The sequence below is a fragment of the Esox lucius genome, chromosome 18 (assembly GCF_011004845.1).
Source record: "Esox lucius isolate fEsoLuc1 chromosome 18, fEsoLuc1.pri, whole genome shotgun sequence".
In the NCBI taxonomy this organism is placed as follows: domain Eukaryota; kingdom Metazoa; phylum Chordata; class Actinopteri; order Esociformes; family Esocidae; genus Esox; species Esox lucius.
In genome coordinates this window covers 26,394,592-26,414,551 of record NC_047586.1, presented here as the reverse complement: position 1 = coordinate 26,414,551, position 19,960 = coordinate 26,394,592, and the positions used below count along the sequence as shown (strand labels likewise).

The 19,960-nt window shown below is 41.9% G+C and overlaps 1 protein-coding gene across 1 annotated transcript; it reads right to left on the bottom strand.

Annotated features, from left to right (window-relative positions):
- Positions 1-13,476: 13,476 nt before the first annotated feature.
- Positions 13,477-15,601, bottom strand: LOC109616853. Its single transcript, XM_020056074.3, has 3 exons — positions 15,365-15,601; positions 14,889-15,205; positions 13,477-14,700 (listed from the first exon to the last, which is right to left on the bottom strand). Coding segments are annotated over exons 1-3 (681 nt in total). The 5' UTR covers positions 15,367-15,601; the 3' UTR covers positions 13,477-14,338.
- Positions 15,602-19,960: the final 4,359 nt, after the last annotated feature.

Sequence of the window (19,960 nt, the reverse complement as noted above, 5' to 3'; positions counted from 1 at the left end):
TTAACAAGAAGCTTACAACACTAATTACAGAAACATGAATACACAGCGAACGAAACCCTCAAGGATGTACAGTACCATTATGCAGTTTGACAGGACTCAACAACACATAGACATCGCAAAGCTCAAATCAATAACATTACGCGTACCAAAGAAATAAGAATGTACAAAAACAATGTTCCTTCAACGCTGTAAGCCAGGTGTACTTTTCGTAGTTGATCGATTAAAAGTGCCACACAAATCCTTTCCCTGACTGGGACAGGGCTGGGTGGTTGGTCCCTCACAATCTCCAGCTTTCCTTGAAAAAGGCTTTGCCAGTAAATCCACTGCCAAATCCATTTCTTCTCATCCATTGTCTGTAAAAAAAACAGGGATCAGCACATATCTAAACAAAAAATCTAACGCAAAGCATTACATCTAAAAATCTAAACCTCACGAAAGAAAGTAATAATAAATAAATAATAGAGTTTTACCTTACCTTACCTTAGTTAGGTAGCTGGCTCTCCGATCACACCACCTGAAAAATGCAAACCTAAGCAACTAGGCAAGACAGAAGGCTGCTGTGTCAAAGAATAGGCTCATTATGGCCAACTCAAAATCTGATTGGTTGAAGAATATGACTATCAACAACATCCTCCCAAATTTGAAATTCTATAGGCCTCAGGGTAGATTTTGACCCGGAGACAGCACATGTGGACAATCTGATTGGATAAACGCTCTGATTTATCGGAGCTGCTCTAGAAACAGCACAACTTTTAAAATGTTTTTTTTATTAAATGCTTGTAGAAGATAACAAAAAAATAAACAGAACAAAAAAACATTATCAACAACCATTGTCATTGTCATTACAACCTCCAGATTCCCTCAGTCCTGACTAAGTTCCTTCAGTCTTTCAATCCAGAATAAGTGCCAAGTCCTTAAACACAGCCACTGTTTTTATAGCTTTTACATTTTTAGAGAACTCAATAGACTCAAAGTACATTTTCAATTCACGTTTAAATCTCAAAAAAAGAGGAGTGCATTTAGAAAATTTTGATTTGTGAATGTGAAATTTAGCTAACAGAAAAATAAGGTTTATAAAATAAATATCACTTTTCACATTCATGAAAACCAAAAATTACATTTCTATATGTAAAATCAAAATTAGGATTTACATAACAATTGATAAAATCACAAATGTCACACCAAAATGTAACTGTGAAAGGGCAGGTCCAAAATAAATGTAAAGTGGTCTCAGGTTTCTCTGAACAGAAAGAACAGAGGGTATCAATGTCATTCTTAAGTCTTTTGAGGAAGCACTTATCTGGGTAAAACCTATGAATTAGTTTAAAGGTGATTTCTCTCGTTTTATTAGTTATCAGGTATTTGTGAGGTAATGTCCAAACTTTTTTCCACGGAATATCACTTACAAAACCATTCCAATAAGAAATTACATATGGCACAGAAACAGACTCCTCCTGAAACAAGACTCAAATTTTCTTATTGTTTTTGGGTTTAGATGAAGAAAGGCATTGTTTACCTACAAATGTCTGACACAGATCTACTGAGTGACAAACAGATGAAAAAGAAAATCCTTTATAAAGCATGATAACTCCATGTGGCACTGCATCAGCCACAATGGCAAATTCTTTTGGAGTAACAGGAATACCATGCTTTACCAAGAACCAAGAATAATTACAATTGAACCATTTTGATTGAAAAGTTGAGACACAAAAATGATTCCATTACTAACCCAATTATCAAAGAAAAGAGATGTATGGTTATACAGTAGGTCCTTATTATTCCAAATTACAAGAGTGAGGAGTAAAATTGTGTTTAAAGATGAGGGACCAAGCTAATAACATTTTGCCTATGAAAAAGGGATAATTTAACGGGAATTTTTATTATGCTATAATTACAGGCTAATAAGAATTTTAAACCCCCTAGTTTGGAAAAAATTACTTTAGGGATCAAATTGCAGATAGATGCAGGCTTATTGATAAAGTTTTTTATCCAATTTATTTTAAAGGTGTGGTTTAAAGTAGTAAAATCAAGAAAATTTAACCCCCCCTTCTCAATGGTGTTCATAAGTACAGATTTTCTGACAAAATGAGTTTTATTCTTCCAGACAAAGCTGAGGAGCATGGTGTCAATTTTTTTAAGAATGGCGGTGTCAATACTCAAAGAAAGAGCAGCGTATGTAAGCCTTGACATGCCCTCAGCTTTGGCTAGTAAAATTCTTCCCAGATCTCGCTGCAGCCACATATAAAGTTTTTTCTGTGTACTCTCAATTAGTGGATTAAAATTAACAGAGCATCTTTCTAGTTCATTTTTTGTTATAATAATACCTAAATATGATACCTGATCTCTAATTTGAATATTACAAATTTGTGACAAATTACATTCTTTGATGGACATCAGTTCACATTTTGAAAGGTTCAAAACTAAGCCTGAAGCTTTGGAGAATTGCTGGATATATTCTAGTGCTGACGGAACTTGATTAGCATCATGCAAAAAAAGAGTGGTATCATCAGCCAACTGACTGATGAGTATCTGTTTGTCGGCAATAGAGATACCACGAAGACCACAATTAGAAACATAAGATGCAAATATCTGGGAAACTAGTAAAAAAAGATAAGGGGATATTGGACAACCTTGTCTAATACCGCGTGACAAGTAAAACCTAGGAGAAGTACCGTATTTTAATTTGATAGTACTATTACAATTGTAATAAAGAGTTCTTACAGCCTTACAGAAATACTCACCAAAACCAAACTTTTGCACCAATTTAAAAATAAAATGATGCTCTACTGAGTCAAAAGCTTTATAAAAATCCAGGAAAAGAATAAAACTATTATGCTCCACTAGGTTGCTATAATCAAATAAATCTACAACTAATCTAATGTTATTCATTATGTGTCGGTCTCTCATAAAGCCAGACTGAGTTTCATCTATAACGCTATCCAAACAATCTTTAAGCCTTTTAACAAATATTATGGCAAAAATATTATAATCGTTGTTAAGGAGTGTGATGGGCCGCCAATTGTCCAAATTGGTAAGATCTTTCTTTGGTTTAGGAATTAGAGTGATGATACCCTGGGTTAACGTAGGAGGTAAAGCTTCTTTATCAATACTCTCTTTAAAAACATTTGTTAAAAAAGGAGAAAGTTCATTGGCAAATAATTTGTACAGCTCAGCTGAGTCCATCACCTCCTGGGGATTTATTGTTTTTCAAGCTCTTGATTGCGCTTTGTACTTCCTCATGAGTTACAGTTCCATCACAACACATCTTATCACTGTCAGAAATAGATTTAACATTATTAACTGAATCCAGAAACAAATTCGATATCTGCTCTGTACATTTTGAACTATAAAGATTTTTATAGAAATTGGCTATATCCTTTGGATCTTTTATCATTTTGTCATCAACACATAATTTCTCAGTTTCGTTTTTCAAGCTTAAAAAATATGCAGAATTGAGTTCACCTTCTTCGAGCCATCTTTTCCTGGATCTTATATAAGCACCCCTAACCTTCGATAAATATAAATCATCTAATTTAGTTAGATGATAATAAAGATAGTTTTATGGTCAGTCAAAGGGGTATAATGAATGCCAACATTTAAATCAAAATTGGACATGCATTTTGATATGAGCCAATAATCAATTTGAGATTGACTAGACCCACTTTTGTTGGCCCAGGTAAATTCCAAATTGTTAGGGTATCTTTCTCTCCAAATGTCCACCAATTCAAACGTATTTATTAACCCTAACAATGCAGGGCTAAGACACGCAGTCCTCTTTGGCGGATATCTATCCAAATAATTATTTAATGATACATTAAAGTCTCCTCCTAGTATGAAAAAAGCACTAGGGAATTTATTTGACCAATGTGTGAGTTTCTCATCTAACTTGTCATAGAAACATTTATTATCCTGAGAAGCATTGTACCCATATACATTTCCCAGAATTATTGTTTGTTGGTTAAGTGAAATCACTAATAAATGAAAGTGGCCCAAACTATCTGAATCTGAACCCAATATATCCCCATTAAACGTGTTTCTCAAAATGCTTACTCCAGCAGAATGTTCAGTGCCATGTGAACTCCAAATATCATTACCCCACTGAGATTTCCACCATTTGTAATCATCTTTAGTAGAATGACACTCCTGAAGAAAACAAAAATCGGACTTGTGTTTTTTAGCAAACAAAAAAAGAGCTTTTCTTTTGACACTATCCCTGAGCCCTCTGGCGTTAAAAGATACTAATGACAATGACATAAACAACGAACAATATGAAAGAGAAAATAAATATACGTATCAAGATACGTAGTGTTGAAGTCAACACTTCCCCAAGTTGGTTTGTTGGAAAGGAGAATAAAACACCAGGAGTCAGGTCAATTACCGTACCGCATATTCCGTTTATTACAAAAGCTTTTGGAGACAAGTGTCGCCGCACAATGTCTAAGGATCAACAGTCAAAACATCATTCTATACTTCCACTACGCCCAAAAGATAGAGGCGTTACACAGCAAGTGTGCCATTGGCCCAATCCCAGTTCTATTCCTTATAAGGATAACTGCAAGTATCCCCTTGCCCCCCTTGTGGTTTCTGTGTTGTCTGTCCGACTATGTGTGTGTGCCTCTAACCTGTGTCCTGTTTCTCAAAAGACAGACATACTAAATCTTTCTCTCCCCGGCAACCTCTTGAACAGGGTTTCCTATTCTCCTACTTGCACCTTCCATTTTAGCTCATATTACAAACAATTCATATTTTGCTTCATTGGTTACAACAGCTTACAACAGTTCACTAACTTACACAATCAATACATCTACAATTCCCCCTTTTGATCTCTCCCCAGAGAGATCACCCCTATTCGCCAAGCTCCAGTTCTCCCGGGTCATGCTGCTCCAGTAGAGGCATCAGCATCCCTGGTGGCGGTCCTGGAGCCTTCTCAATGGCTGTAGAGATCACTCTCTTATGCATGGGATACAACAACACCCACAAGTAACCATTATAGCACCAAATGTAGCAAGCGATAAAAGAACAGACATTATCAAACCTTTCCACTGGCCGAACATCGAGGTCATCCATTCCTCCAGCGGATTATCTATCCCAGAATGCTCGTATGCGACCCCTTGACATAGTCCAATTCAATACCCCCTCCCTGCTTCAGGCAGGCGTCCTCTTTTTGTGTCACCTGCCTTCTCGCTGTGGAAATGGAGACTCGACGCCAACCAGGGAAACCTGTAGCAACATACAACACACATCATTATTATTCCACCAATTCCCATATGCCATTTCATTCTACTATCATCTCCCTAGACCTTTCTATGTAACCCTGTCATCTTGGTACGAGTGGTATGAGCCACTCGGTGTCCTATACCCCCTTTTGTTACAGTATTCCTCAGTTCCTTCCCCTGGCGGCGTCCTTTGTCTCCTTCACTCGTTCGTAGTCCCGCTGTGTCCTGGGGTCCACTCCTGTCACCGTTCCGGCTGGTGCTGGTCCTCCTTCCGTCCACACTGGGGAAAGCTCTTCCTTCCAGGTTTGGATGAGGTCCGTCAGTGACCTCCCTGGCTCCTGCGCTGGTGTACACTGGCTCCAATGGTACCAGGTCTCTCCTTTTTCCCTCAGACGGACCGCATGACTCGTTCTCTCCACCACCTGATGAGGACCCGTCCACCTTGGCTCCGACCACTTTCGTTTGATGACCTTCAGCAGCACCCACTCCGCCTGGGGCAGGTTTTGGTCCAGCGGGTGCAGGTTCCTCCGTTCTCTGACTCTGTTGGTGAATTCTGAAACGAGAGCTCGCAATTCATAAAAATACACTCTGTGATCTTTGGGCCACTTTTCCCCTTCCGGGACCGCAGGCCCCGCGGCTGGTCCTGGAAACAGTCTCCCCGTCAGCAGCTCGTATGGGGTGAACCCAGTGGTCTGATTTAACGAACATCGAATAGTCATGAGTGCCAGTGGAAGTGCATCTACCCAGTTCAATTTGGTCTGTGCACATATCTTAACTAACTTGTTCTTTAAATTTTGGTTCATCCTTTCTACTCTTCCCTGGGACTGTGGGTGGTATACAGTGCCAAAAGCATGCTTAAGGCCCAATAAGCTCTCTACCTTCTGTAAGTCATTGTTCTTAAAGTGAGTCCCGTTGTCTGACCTAATTTTCTCTGGGAAGCCGTGTCTGGGAATGTACTGGTTTATTAAACACTTCTGGCCACCCTGTGAACACACACTAACATGTAACGGCACCCATGTACTGTTTCCCCCATGTCTGTGTAGTCTATCACTATCTCTTGTCCAGGTCTCGTCGTCATGGGGAACGCCCCCATCTCAGGTTTAATCGTTGGTTTTGGATTGTGGTGAGTGCAGATGGTGCATGTCCTAGTGTAGTTGCGTACCATGTCTACCATAAACGGATGCCAGAAGTGGCACAAGTTTCTTAACATTTGAGCCGGCCCTACATGGCCCAAACCATGGGCTTCTGCAAATGTATCTCCTCCCATAGCTAGTGGAAGTATTACTCTACCATCTGGCCCTCTCCAGAGCCCTCGCGTCTCTGTTGCTCCTCTCTGTCGCCAAATTGTTTTCTCTTGTGGGACGCCCCCTTTTGATGTCTCACTAGCTCGTCTCTCTCAAGGCCTTCTCCCCACCACACTTCCTCTTCTGCTCTTACCATCATCACTCGCGGAGTGTACCCTGCTGCCTGTTTTGCTGCTGTGTCTGCCGCTTGATTTCCCTGAGCTACTGCACTATTTGAGTTATCGTGTCCTTTGCATTTTATGATGTCTACTTTTTCGGGCAGGTCCAGGACCTTGGCTAGTTCTCTCATCTCCGCCTCGTGTTTAATCGGTTTGTCCCCTGCTGTTCTAAACCCAGCTTTTAACCACTTTCCTAATTCCACGTGCGCCGCCTCTACCGCGTATGCCGAATCTGTGTAAATGTTTTACTCTCTTCCCCTTGGCCTGCCTGAGTGCCTCTATCACTGCTCTCACTTCTGCTCTCTGAGCTGACTGCAGCCCCTGGAGCCTCTCTGCTTTCACTGTGACTAAACCCTCTGGTGTTAGTTTCACGCCCTCAGCCCATCTTGTTCGTGTCTGAAACAGCACCCATCAGTGAAGAGGTCCTCTGCCCCTGGGAGGGGTTCTGCCTCCAGATCAGTTTGTGTCTTACTCTCCCTCACTACCTCTTGCGCGCACTCATGTGGTAGCCCCATCCCCATCCGGTCTGCCATATTTATCCCCTCGTGTGTGAAAGTCAAATTTGGAGCCCCGAGAATTTTGCTTAGGTGTTGTTGCCTGAGGGAAGTCATGGTCAACATCTGAGTTTACATACACCACTACACTGTGTGTTGTGAGTATCTGAAGTTGATGTCCCATCACTATGTGTGCGCATTTTTGAATGAGTCTCGCCACCCCCGTGGTGTGCTGTGTGCAGGTGGGGTGCCTTTTTCGGTTTTGTCAAGTCCTACGCTTATGTGCATGAGGATGCGCTTATGTGCATGAGGATGTTCCTATCTCCCACTTTTTTCTGAAACAGAACCCCGTTCATGACTTGTCCTGTTTCAGAAACATCTAGAAAAAAGGGTTTTATGTAGTCGGGAATTGCCAGATCGGCTGGGGTGGCTAGTTGTTGTTTCAGCAAAATGAAGGCCTGGTCGGCCGGCAAGTGGAGGCGTGGATGCAGGCAGCCACCGTCGGGGCCACCAGCAGCAGGTCGTCTACATACTGGACCAAAGTTACCCCTGTCGGCAGCGAGCATCCCTGCAGCGCTTCTCTCAGTACCTGGTTGAATATGCCAGGGGAAAGCGCGAACCCCTGTGGTAGTCTCATGTATCGCCATTGTCGACCCCTATGTGTGAAAGAGAAGATGTCACGAAGTTCATCTGCTAGTGTGAGACAGAAAAAAGCATTAGCCAGGTCAATAGTGAGTGCTTCTAAATATACCCAATCAGTCCCTGGTGCCTCTAACCGATATGTCTTACAGCTGGGTGAGTACCATACATTTGGCACCTAAGTGGGTGTCAAATCAGTGCATTCGACCGCCCTTTTAACCATGGGCCAGAGGTCTTTTGCTTGGTGTTTAGGATGCAGGGCCAGTGACACATGCGGGACGGACTCCTCCGCCATCATGTACCACTGTTCCTGCTCGTCAGTCAACTGTACATCTGCCGCTACCCCTTCAGGGCCTACATATATGAATTTAGACCCGATCTGCCACGTGTCCCCACACACTGCATCCCCAAACCCCTCTCTATACACCTTGTTTCCCTGTCGATCATAAAATACGGTTACATTAGGGGGGTCTGGCGGAGGAAAGTACGGCTCAAGGAGGGAGATCCATGGCCTCCATTTAAAGTACTGTGACAAAATGCCCTGTTTGTCTGGCTTTTCCGGTATCAATAGCCCCATCTCCGCTGTTTCACCCTTCACCGGTTGTACCAGGTACTGCCCTTTGCGTGTGGTTTCAGGTCCGCACACAGCCGATGTCCCGTCTGGTAACGTGACAGTTAGTCCATCTGGAGAACATAAGATATTAGCCCCCAGTTTTATCAACAAGTCTCTCCCCAATAAGTTCACTGGTGTGTTTGCCGACACCACATATAGATGGCTGAGGGCCTGTTTACCCAGTATCGTTTTAAGGGGAAACGTCACTGGCAAAGTCTGTCCCACCCCTTCAAACCCCACAACCTCCACTGTCTTGGAAGATAATAGTCCCGTTGTGGGAGGGGCGGTGATGGTGGAAAAAATGGCACCTGTGTTGACCAGAAAGGGGATGTCCCTCCCGTCGACATTCAGGGACAGCATAGGGTCTGCCTTTCCCCCGCTGTCCCCTCCCTGTGGACCGTCATTCCTGGTCCCACCCTCCCTCATAAGAGAGTGGGTACTGGCCAGGCGCACTAGGTGGTGGGACGGCGTGTGGGTTGGGGATTTGGGTATCCTCTGAATCTTCCGGCATTCTGTGGGCACTCCCTGGACCAGTGGTTTGGGTCCCCACACGTAAAACAGGCTCCGTATGGGACTTGGGCTCCTGGAGCCCCTCTACCTCTAACCCGCCCCCTCCCCGTACCGTAACCTCCCCTCGGAGTCCCTGGTCGATAGGGCGCAGTGAATGCCCCCCGGCCACCGTGAGGTTGGGGTGCCCATGTGGGAACAGGGTATAAATCGGGTGTGTCTGGCTCCCCTGAGCCCAGGGCCAACTTCTGCTTAAGTTTCTTTTTACACTCATTTGCCTTTACTTTGGCCTCCCGTAGCTGTAAGCGCAACAACGTTTCTTTCAGTTCCTCTATTTGTTTCTCTTTTTCTGACTCCTCGTCCTTAGCTCTCTGCAGATGGTGTACTACATGTACCACATGCCTTTCCCGTACATATGACTCGCTCCTCGGCAAGTCAGGATTTGCCATCATTGCCTCTTTTAATTTCTCAGGAAGTCCCTCTAACACCGCCCTTCTAAACCACTCCTGCTGCAGACCTCCCTTCCCCGGATGGTGCCCTGTGTGTTTGGCCCCTGTTTCTTTACATGCTTCTAGATACTGTCTAGGGTGTTTATCTTTTTCCCAGGGTAACTTAGGTACCGGGGCCCCAGCCGGCAAGGGGAATCGTTTCCTCAAGGCTGCGGCTATGCGTCCGACCACCTGACTGAAAGGGGTGTCGTCAGGGTTCCGCCTAATGGCGGCCCCTTTTTCTATCTCATTCATAGCCTGGGCGGACATGGCTCGGCCGGCTACTGCCCTCCAGTCCCCCAATGCCAAAGTTTGACTGGCTGTGAGTTTGTCAAATTGCGCCAACCATAGTCCACCTCCCTCTCCCATTGGGGGTAATTTATCTACCAGTGCCTGTACGTCTCCCAGCCCCAATGGTTTATACCGTGGTTCGCCGCCTCCCACTCTAAAGAGAGGCAGCTGAAACCCAGCGCAACTAGCTTCCCCTTTTTCTGCTTGAGACGATTCTACTGCGTCATGGTGTAATTTTTGTTCTGGTGGGGGCGAACGCGGCAGAGGTTCTACATCTACGTCTCCCGTCCCCCAGTCTCTATTACTATCTGAGTCAGTGTCTTCGTCTGAGTCAGTCCATCTCCCTACTGCATTCCCCGTGAGCAACACCCATCCCTTGTGTGAATTTCCCTTTTTCTGCTTATTTTTGTCTTTCTCGCAGTGTCACTCCCATCAGACCCCGACCCTGTGTCCTCACCTAACCTGGCTTTAGCACTGCCTGACCTTTTCTTCCTGGTCCCTTTAACCTCATTCTGTTTATTCTCTCCTAGTTTCTTCACCTTCTCACTTCTCTCCTCATACCTCCCGTACTCTCTCTCTGCTCAGGACTTAAACGGTTTCACTTCCTCCTCAGTGTCTGTCTCGCTCTCTGACTTCGCCTTTCTACTCAACTTCCTCTTTTCTTGCTTTCCTGTCAACTGAGCTACTGGCTCGCTGTTCTGTGTGTCTATGCACAACCTTCCTTCTTCTAAGTGCAGCACTGGATACAGTGGTGCGGGCGGTGCGGTAGGCGACACCGGGTTGTCCTCATATGCTGGGGGTTTTATCTCTCCTTCCTTTCTATCCTCCTTAATTCTGCCTCCCTCACCACTTGTCGCAATTTCTCTTCTATCTGTCCCTTTTCTTTCTGAGTTGGGTCCATCCTGCCTATGACTGTCAGTACATTTGCCACCTTGTAAGAAGTTAATGTTTCATATAGGATCTGTCGCAATCATTGTGAAAGCTTTCGCCAGTCTATCTAAATTACGTTCAGTATAAGCCTAGAATAACATGTTCCAATTGAAACAGTTATGTGGTTTTCATTACTGTCAGATATGAAACCACATGCTTCCTACCTATAACGCTCAGAGACAGTACAACCTTTGAGCAATAACAAGATGTTCCAGTATGCAATAACAACTAGAGATAACCAAGAGGAAAAGGACATGTGTGTTATGACTACTGAACGCTGTGCTTCTAAATAAAAACGAGTCCACCCATGGAGAAGTGTGAGTTGCTGAGTTGAATCCTACTGTCAGGCTCGTTCCTGGCTCAGTTGAGATTAACGGCTCTCTCCCTTCTGCAGAAGTGACTTCTAAAACGTCTTTCTGACTCTTGGTGTGGTTCTTTCTCATTAGACAAAATAGACTATATAGAAGTTTGGTGAACTGAACCTAACACACCTGTATACCCAATTTCTTCCATTTTCCTGTACCTGGACCCCACCCATTACCGTCCAATTCTCTCTCAAACTCCCCGTCCATTTCCTTACTAGTGTTTATATGTCCTGTGAGATACTAACTCACCCATTATATTTGAGGTGCCCCTAAGTCCTCGGGCCTTTAACCTGACTGATTGTCAAGTCACCTACTTACAATCTCCACCGTCCCCGTCGGGAAGCGGGGGGGGGGGGGGGGTAGTCAACCCAGGAACAATAACCAATTGCCTCGCCCTCCTGAATTTAAACCAGTCCCACTACGTTCTTCACAGGTTCACAATTTAGTTCACAGCCAATACGCAGATTTAGATATAACAGGCTCTGCTTTCCTTTTTTATGATGTGCTGGAACCTGTTAGCCCCGTATAGGTCAACTGGACCGAGTCGAATTCCTTCTCCTTTACTCCATCCCGGACGAGACCCCAAATTCCTTTAAGTCTAACACTTCCCCGAGTTGGTTTGATGGAAAGGAGAATAACACACCAGGAGTCAGGTCAATACCAATTCCGTATCATCCGTTTATTACAGAAGCTTCTAGAGACAGTGTCGCCGCACAATGTCTGAAATTCAGCAGTCACATCAGCATTATTTATACTTCAAACACGCCTTAAAGTTGGTGCGTTAAGGTAGCCAAGCAAGTGCGCCATTGGTCCAGTTTATGTTCTATACCTTATATGTGTAAATGCAGCACAAGCGTCATCTTTGCCTTTTATGTTTTATATCTTGAATTCCCCCAATATGTGTGTGCGTTGTTAATCTGTTTCCTGTTTGTCTAAGACACACAAGCTAAATCTGCTCTCTTTCTCCCCAGCAACAGCCTAAATAAGATTTCCTGTTCTTCTACTTGCAACTTTCAGTTTCAGCATATGCTACAGACATTTAATATTGTGCTTCAATGCTCACAACAGTTTGACAGCTTATACACTCAATGTATCCACAAGCAGCAGTTAAAAAATTAGCAGCAATATTGGTTGTGTTGGAGATGTTATTCATATTCACAGAAGGTCCTTTGTACCGCCGTGACGTATTCTCCTTAACTGCACGGTCAGCTGCCCATTTCTGGTACCTTGGGACCTGGTTCTGGACAGCCTCGTCAGTGAAATCCTGGTTGGAAGGATTCTTTCTTATGGCTCCTGTAATACAGTAATCAGATATTGTACTTAAAAATGGTCTGACATGATTTGGAGAATTGCATGACATTCAAGACAAATGAAATGTTTCAAGAAAACATGCTAACGCAACTATAGTCTTGTTTTTACCTGTAGAGCCAGCTGTGCCCTCAGCTTGACATTCTCTTCAGTCAGACGTTTATCAGAAGCTAAAAAGCACAATGAAATGACAATAGCGTAGTAGCGCAATAAATAAAACTGCCATATACATGGCATTTCAGAAAAGCTGTACAGTATTGCATTTTAGTAAAGGGCACACGTTCAGACAATTGCAGTTTCATGAAGACAAGATGCTAGCACAATTAGTATTGTTTTTACCTGATTGTAGAGCCAGCTGTGCCCTCAGCTCGACCATCTCTTCAGTCAGCCACTTGATTTTCTCCAAATGTTCTGAAAGTAAAGACAGACAGTTAATTATTTTTACAATCAGAACTCAAATCGCAGTGTCTGCCAAAATGTTCATTCTTACCTTCATGTGCAGAGCTAAAACTTCCCCCTACCTCTTTCTTCTTGCCCTTAAAAATACATTGAAATTGACAAATAAAATTGGAAGCAACATGCTTTTATAACAAGTTAAGCATCTGTGTTAAGTGAATGAACTCACACTTACCTATGTAGCAATCCTCTACATGGTGGTGTGGAGTACCTCTCTGGTGCTTTGGAGTACTGTGCTTGCTCCATCCAAAAATAAACATAAAAGTTGGTGAACAGGTAAATATGCAGAGATGGCAAAAGTACTCACTTCTCGTACTTAAGTAGAAGTACAGATACTTGTGTTAACAAATACTCTGGTAAAAGTAGAAGTACTGATTTAACTTATTTACTCAAGTTAAAGTAACAAAGTACAGGCTTGGAAATGTACTTAAAGTATAAAAGTAAAAGTAGCCTTGCGAATGACAACCATTTTTTATGCAAAGCTACCTGGACCACAAATGTTACTAGAGTGCAAGCTGAGAAACTTCAGTGGACATTGAGAAAAGGCTTTTTATATGCCACTGTCTACATTTTAAATGAATGTCTGCCAATAGGCCTAAAACATCACATATATGATTATTGTGACAGGTTAATAAGATTCTGACTGAGTAGCAAGATATTAATTCAATTGTGATTCTGTGATAAGTCACAGATCCTGTTCCTTTTTTAAACTTGCCCTTAACATTTAAAGGAATCTACATGTAAGTTCTGCATACTTTTAGAGTACAACTAATGGATGGCAGCAGTGTATTAGAAATAAACTGACAGCTAGTAAATCTTTGAACATGGAGTGCTAATAATAATAAATGTAATATGTCAGGCTCACAATTTTTACAATTGAAGTGCTAAACAAGTTGGAGAAATTACAAATTCAATGTGCATTCTATTATTTTTTTTTATTGATATGCAAATAGACATCCAGCAAAAGAAAAATGGCAAGTGATGTATGCCTTCAAATCTGTAAATATGCATGGATTTGTCCTTAAAGAACTTGGGAGCAACTAGGATATACAGACCTTCTGTATAGTGTAAAGTGTCATAACGTAATTATGTACAGAACAGATATACACACCATCTGTAATGCTTAACGTGTCATAACATAATTGTGTGTAGGACAGTGAGTGAGTGAAAACATTTTTGTTTTTAGATACAGTATATTTACAAACAAATATGATACACTTTTCTTTATAAAATCATATAAAGTCACACTGGTGAAAAGTCTTGAGCAAAAAGGCTTTCCCATGGAGAGCAGGAGCTCAGCGATTAAGGCAAATCTCAGGGACAGGGAGAGAGAGACCGCAAGTGATCACATGTATACCTCAAAGTCTGTGTGTGCTTGATGTTGGGTGAAACCCTAAGACCCTTCAAAACCTGTGGAATAACTTCCAAGGCATAATTAACATAACAACCAGAACCTTTTTTAGCATCAATGTACTGTGTGTGTGTGTGTGTGTGTGTATATGTGTATGTATGTACACATGAGTATCAGTGTGAATGTGTGTTCGCGTGATACAGAGAGAGAATCCAATACTACCAGAAACCTTTGTTTAGCTTCAAAAGAAGCTGATTTTCAAAGTTCTTGGAATCAACATGTGCCCTTTTTGGTGTAAAAATCAGCCCTGCAGTGCTGAACAGTCTCTCGCAGGCAGCGGAGGCAGGTAGTGCCGTGTTAAGCGTCAATGACAGGCGGCATACTGCCGGGAAAGACTTCAGTACATCCGTTGTATCACCTGGGCACCCCAGGTAGGTCTCCAGCTGTCTGGTATTTTCTTGGGGAATGGACTGCTTGATTGCTGAAAAAAAGTCCTCCTCCTCCGAAGAATGGTAGGTATCACATCCTTCAGTCATCACCACAACTTGTTCCTTCAGGTGACTTTTGATGTAGTCAAGGCCTATGGAACACAAAACCAAATAAGATGTCAACTATCTCTAAGATGGTTTATAATTTAAAAACACACACACACACACACACACATATATATAAGGATTACATATATATTTTGTTTGCACTAGGTTAGGGATACTTCAAATGCTGGACTTTTCACTATTATAAACATAAAGTAAACAGTGCAAGACTTACCCAGTTTTAGGACACATTCATCACTTGTCCAGCAGGTCTTGAATTTGGGGACGAGAATGGCAGCGGCAATTAGCTCTGGATCTGTGAGCATCTGTCCAAAACGTCTTTCAAGGCCTGCTAGAAGTGCTTCAATCAAAGGCCTACAGGATTCGGAGGAAATGCAGAGGTGCTGGAGCTTCGCCTGGAGTAGTTTTATTGTAGGTACCAACCATCCCATCTGCACATTGGCCTCTCCCTGGAGAACATCAAGCGCTTTTGCAAATGGGCTCATGGTCTTGGTATACTCTGCCAAAAAAGCAAGCTCAACAGGAGTGAACCTGACAACAAAAAACACAAAAAGTGATTAATGAATATAGCATATAGTATTCATTAAGCCAATTTAAACCCATCCTTAACTGCAAGACATAAACTAAATTATATGAAGCTACCTCACATTGCAGTCAATAAATCTACAAAACAAAAAGGCAAGTACTTACATAGGAATCTTTAGCGCCCTGCAGACAGCTGTAATTGCTCCTTCTCCTTGTTCCTTTAGGATTCTCACAATCCTCTCCACAGCAAAGAAGAGGGAGTTCCACCGTTTCTCATTGGGCCTCAGCAGCTGAAGTTTGCAGTTATCCTGTATGATTTCAGCAGCTGTGGTAGATCTTGAGCTTTTGCTCCTCAGAGAATGCTGAACGAGACAGCCGCTTGTAGACTGGATTTCTATTTGCTTTCAAGGCATCAGCGGTGGAGATCAGGTTGAGAAGGTGGCATGCACAACGTTGGAGCTTTGGCAGCTGGTATTCCAAGCCATTATCTTCATCCAATATTGTCTCGGCTTCAACAAACTCAACTTGTGATATCTCCCCCCTCTTCTTGTTCATCACTCTCTCCTTCTCCCGTACTTGCCCTCGCACCCTGAAGTGCAGTATCTGGATTGTTATTTTCATCCAGCTCACCATAGACTCTAAAGGCCTTTATAAAATTTGAACCATTGTCAGTTGTTGTGCAAACAATTTTTTCGCGGATGTTGTACTCCACATGTGTATCGTTGAGAGCACTAGCGAGGGCAGAAAAGGTATGTGACCCTTTTAGCTGTTTGCACGCTAGAGCAGCACAGCACCTCTGCAGAGTTGCACTATCTATCCAATGCGCAGTGACACCTATAAACCCCCGTCTGTGTGCGGTCCAGCAATCTGTGGTGGTTGCAATAACCTCAAGGCCAATTTCAGATTATTTTTCATTTCTTGTGTTGCTTTCTCCACTTTGTTTTTAAGTGTGCCACGAGACATCACTGCTAGATCGGGCTGGAGGAGAAGCAGAAGGTCTCTAAATCCCTGCTGCTCAACTACACTGAGTGGGTGTAGACCTTGAATGACGAAGTCAATGATTCCTTTATCCACACTGACCCGTGACACTCTCTTGGCTTCCCATAACTTTAGTTGTTTGGGTGATGGGTCTGCATTCAGGGTTGACTTTCTTTTCTGAACAACTGAAGTGAGGTTTCTGTATCTCTCCATATGATTGACATGCTTTCTCTGTGAGTGAAAATACAGACAAACACACACGAAAATGAGACAGCTACAGGAGAATAACAGCCCTAAGCGATAAACAAGTAAGCTTCTTTTCTTTCTTTTCCCTGTGTACAACTTAGCCACAAAAAAACATGGTGGATTGTAGAAGTGATGAGGCTTGTTTTATTGTGTTTAACCAGGGCTTCTTCTTCATCCCTCAACGTTCTTATCTCGGCATTCAAAGTTGTGTAAAAATGTTAGCGTTCATTTTGAGCAGGGTAACATATTTCTGGAGAGTAAAAAGAGGTTCGTAAAGAAGCAGCTAGCTTAACTATCCGGCTCGGACTTTTGTGATTATCGTTGAAGTTTGGTCGGTTGAACCAACAATTAATATCATTGTGGAGTTGCTTTTTTAACATCTATTATACGGTTAAAACGTTACTACAGCACTGTTACACGAAGTAAAGTTAATGAATTCGTTTTGAATATAAAGCTATACATGCAGATATTGTATCAGCTAGCTAGTAATAGATTTTATTTTTAAATAAACTGAACGCTCGCTAACCTTGACGTTACTTAACTAGCTAGCTAAATGCTAGCCAACCAAGAAATTGTCATTGCTAGCAGGAGAACAAATGTAACTGACCATTAACGTAAACTTAATACAGTTACTGAAACAAACAACAAATAGCTCTTGATAAAAACAAAAAAGATGCATTTACCTCTATGTGCTTTTTCAAATTCGATGGTGAATTCTTGAAAGCCAGCAGTTCATGGTGTTTCGGTTTGCACAATTTGCAGCACATTCGCCAGGAGTCATTTTTCATGCCTACTATGTCAAACATCTCTCTCAGATAAGGCCAAGGATGATTGGGAATGTCTTGCTGCTTGTCTGCCGAAACTCTGGGATCTCCGTTTTGTTCATTTTCAATGTCGCCGTCCATAATACTATGCTAACGTTACCCATCAAGCCGCAATGATTTGCTGCAAATGAATGCCGCCGAATCTGCCGAGTCGTCATGTAGTGGTGCGTCAAATTCAACGTATATTCCCATCCAATTAGATTGAATTTGGTATTGATGACACGAAAAATAATAACGGTAACTCCAGTGAAATTATTTGAAACTAAAGTAGCGAGCCACTTTTGTAAAATGTAATGAGTAGAAAGTACCGATATTTGTGTTAAAAATTTAAGGAGTAGAAGTAAAAAGTCGGCACAAAAATAAATAGTAAAGTAAAAATACCTGAAAAATCGACTTAAGTACAGTAACAAAGTATTTGTACTTCGTTACTTCCCATCTCTGTAAATATGGTGAAAACAAGTAAACATTGCAGCAATTACGAGATCAACATGTAATTCACATACTTTCAGGGCTGCAATCCACAGGGTGTTGTGGTGTAGATATGCGTTCTTGGGGTGGTAGGGGCCCATGCTGGAACAATTTTCGTTCCTCTGGCGATACACATGTCCGGTCTCTCACGTGTCTAGGAAAATTTAAGGTTTTGTAAGTATTTACCCTGCAGAACATATTTTAATTCCAAGTTTCAAATTGTTATGACAGTTTCAAATGTACCGGCATGCTTGATGAGCTTATAAGGGACAGCCTCCCAAGTGTCTTCAGGTGGTGATCAAATTCTGACAAACTTGTCATGGACTTCCTGCTGGTGATGATATGTGGTGGCCAGTAGCAAAGTCCTCCTTTGAGCCACAAGCATGGAACTACTGCCACACAGTCATCCTCCTCCAGGAACAAAACTACAGAAAACGGCATCACCTGAAAGCACTGTTTAGAAAAGAGGTTTAAAAAAAACGGCAGCATAAGACACACACACAAGCTAGCTAAGAACAATGTGGATACACAAAGACACCTCAGTAATTAATTGTAACAAGTGCAGGTTTTGCTATTCTAGCTACATTTACTGCCAAGAGTAACGTTATCCACATCATGTGGATAACGTTACACAAAGAAACACGATTTAGTTAAAGTTACGTATCAGTTGATAAAGGTTAAGGAATAATAAGCACATTATAACATTCAAACTTGTTGATACCTTAAGAAACAGGATTTAGACAAGTTAGCTAACGATGTTACCATACCTGTTCAACTGTTGATATGCGAAGAAGAACAAAACATCTGAACTTGAGGATAAACTAAGAAAAAAAATAATACTATGCAACCAAACATGTGGACACACGAAAAAAACAAGGGTTACTGTAGGTATTTCATTTCAGGCCAACGCTGTTTTTTTCTCCAAGCTCAGTTTCTATAACTTGTTTTCCCGCCAATGGTTTAGAACTTGTGTTCAGCTACCAGTGACTTTGACCAAAGAATTTGAATGTTAATATGATATTGCAAACAGTCCTTGTTTAATACAAAACAGCCATTACGTTCTTACTCAGTAACCTAACAACACTTAACGCTAGTTATTTATAATAGCGCAGAACAGAAGTCACCATAGCTATGTAGGTGACTCTGCGTTCAATAATTTTCAGTCCCAAAAATGTTGATCTTCGTTTGTTTCTGGAGTTCATCAAATTGTAGTAAAACAATGTCATAATCCACATGTTGTATTGTCCAATTCAGAGGATATAGCTTATACCTTACACAATTTGAACAAGAATTGTACAGCAAATCACAGCGCACGCCCTCTCTTCGGCGGCTAGCCGCAAGCGTAACACAGTCGGGCCGCTGGTGGAAAGCTGCCTGAGATGCAAATAAACTTGTGCAAATTGAGATAAGGAGAAAAGCTAAAGCTGGTGGCCTGCTGGCTGTGAGACATTATAGCCTCTTGCGGCCCGCCAGCAGCAAAACGCTGGTGGGCCACCATCGATTGCTCACTGGGTTTACATCCAGTTACGCACTTATTATCTAATTTGTGTAAATAAATTTTTCTAAATCAAAACTGTTTTGATGAGTTTTATTCGTTCTGTTGCCTTGATATTAACTGTTTGCGATCACTTCTCTCATTTTGAAGGAGGCGCTATTTCACAAAAACTGTGAGTGCTTGTTAATTAAAATCGGTTAATGGACTAACGAGGGACTTATTAACCAGCAATATTACGTGCCTCTTAAGTAACGATGCTTTCGGGAAACACACTGATAAAATAACGAGGGACTTACGTGCTTCTTATGATCATCTTTGTGCTTTGGGAAAACAGGCCCTGATCAAATTAATTAGTTCTACTCTTTGGCAGAATGCTCTGACATCCTATGGAAATTGACACAACGCTCCATGCAAACATTTTACTCCCTGCCAATTAACTTAACAATGAGAATGAAGTGTAATTATTGATCAAGTGTAATTGTTGAACACATGCAGCAGGACAAAATCAGTTTTACCTCTAAACTTAGTATTGCAATCTTATTCTTGAAATTCCTTTTTTATTAGGAGTTAAACAAAATATGAAACAATCTGTCTTAATAAGAAATTACGCTAATAAATTTATAGAACCATGAAGATGATCCAGCTTCCTATGTAAATCATCAGAGGTATCACAGTTATTCATTATTAGTGAAACAAAATAAAATCGATATCCATGACTAGAGGCGTTGTTAGGATCAAAATAAATTCGGG

Excerpts from the sequence above, each read along its gene's own strand:
- LOC109616853 (XM_020056074.3), bottom strand. Across the intron at positions 14,701-14,888 it reads TGAATGTGTCCTAAAACTGG|GCCTTGACTACATCAAAAGT; the intron begins GTAAGTCTTGCA and ends TGTGTTCCATAG.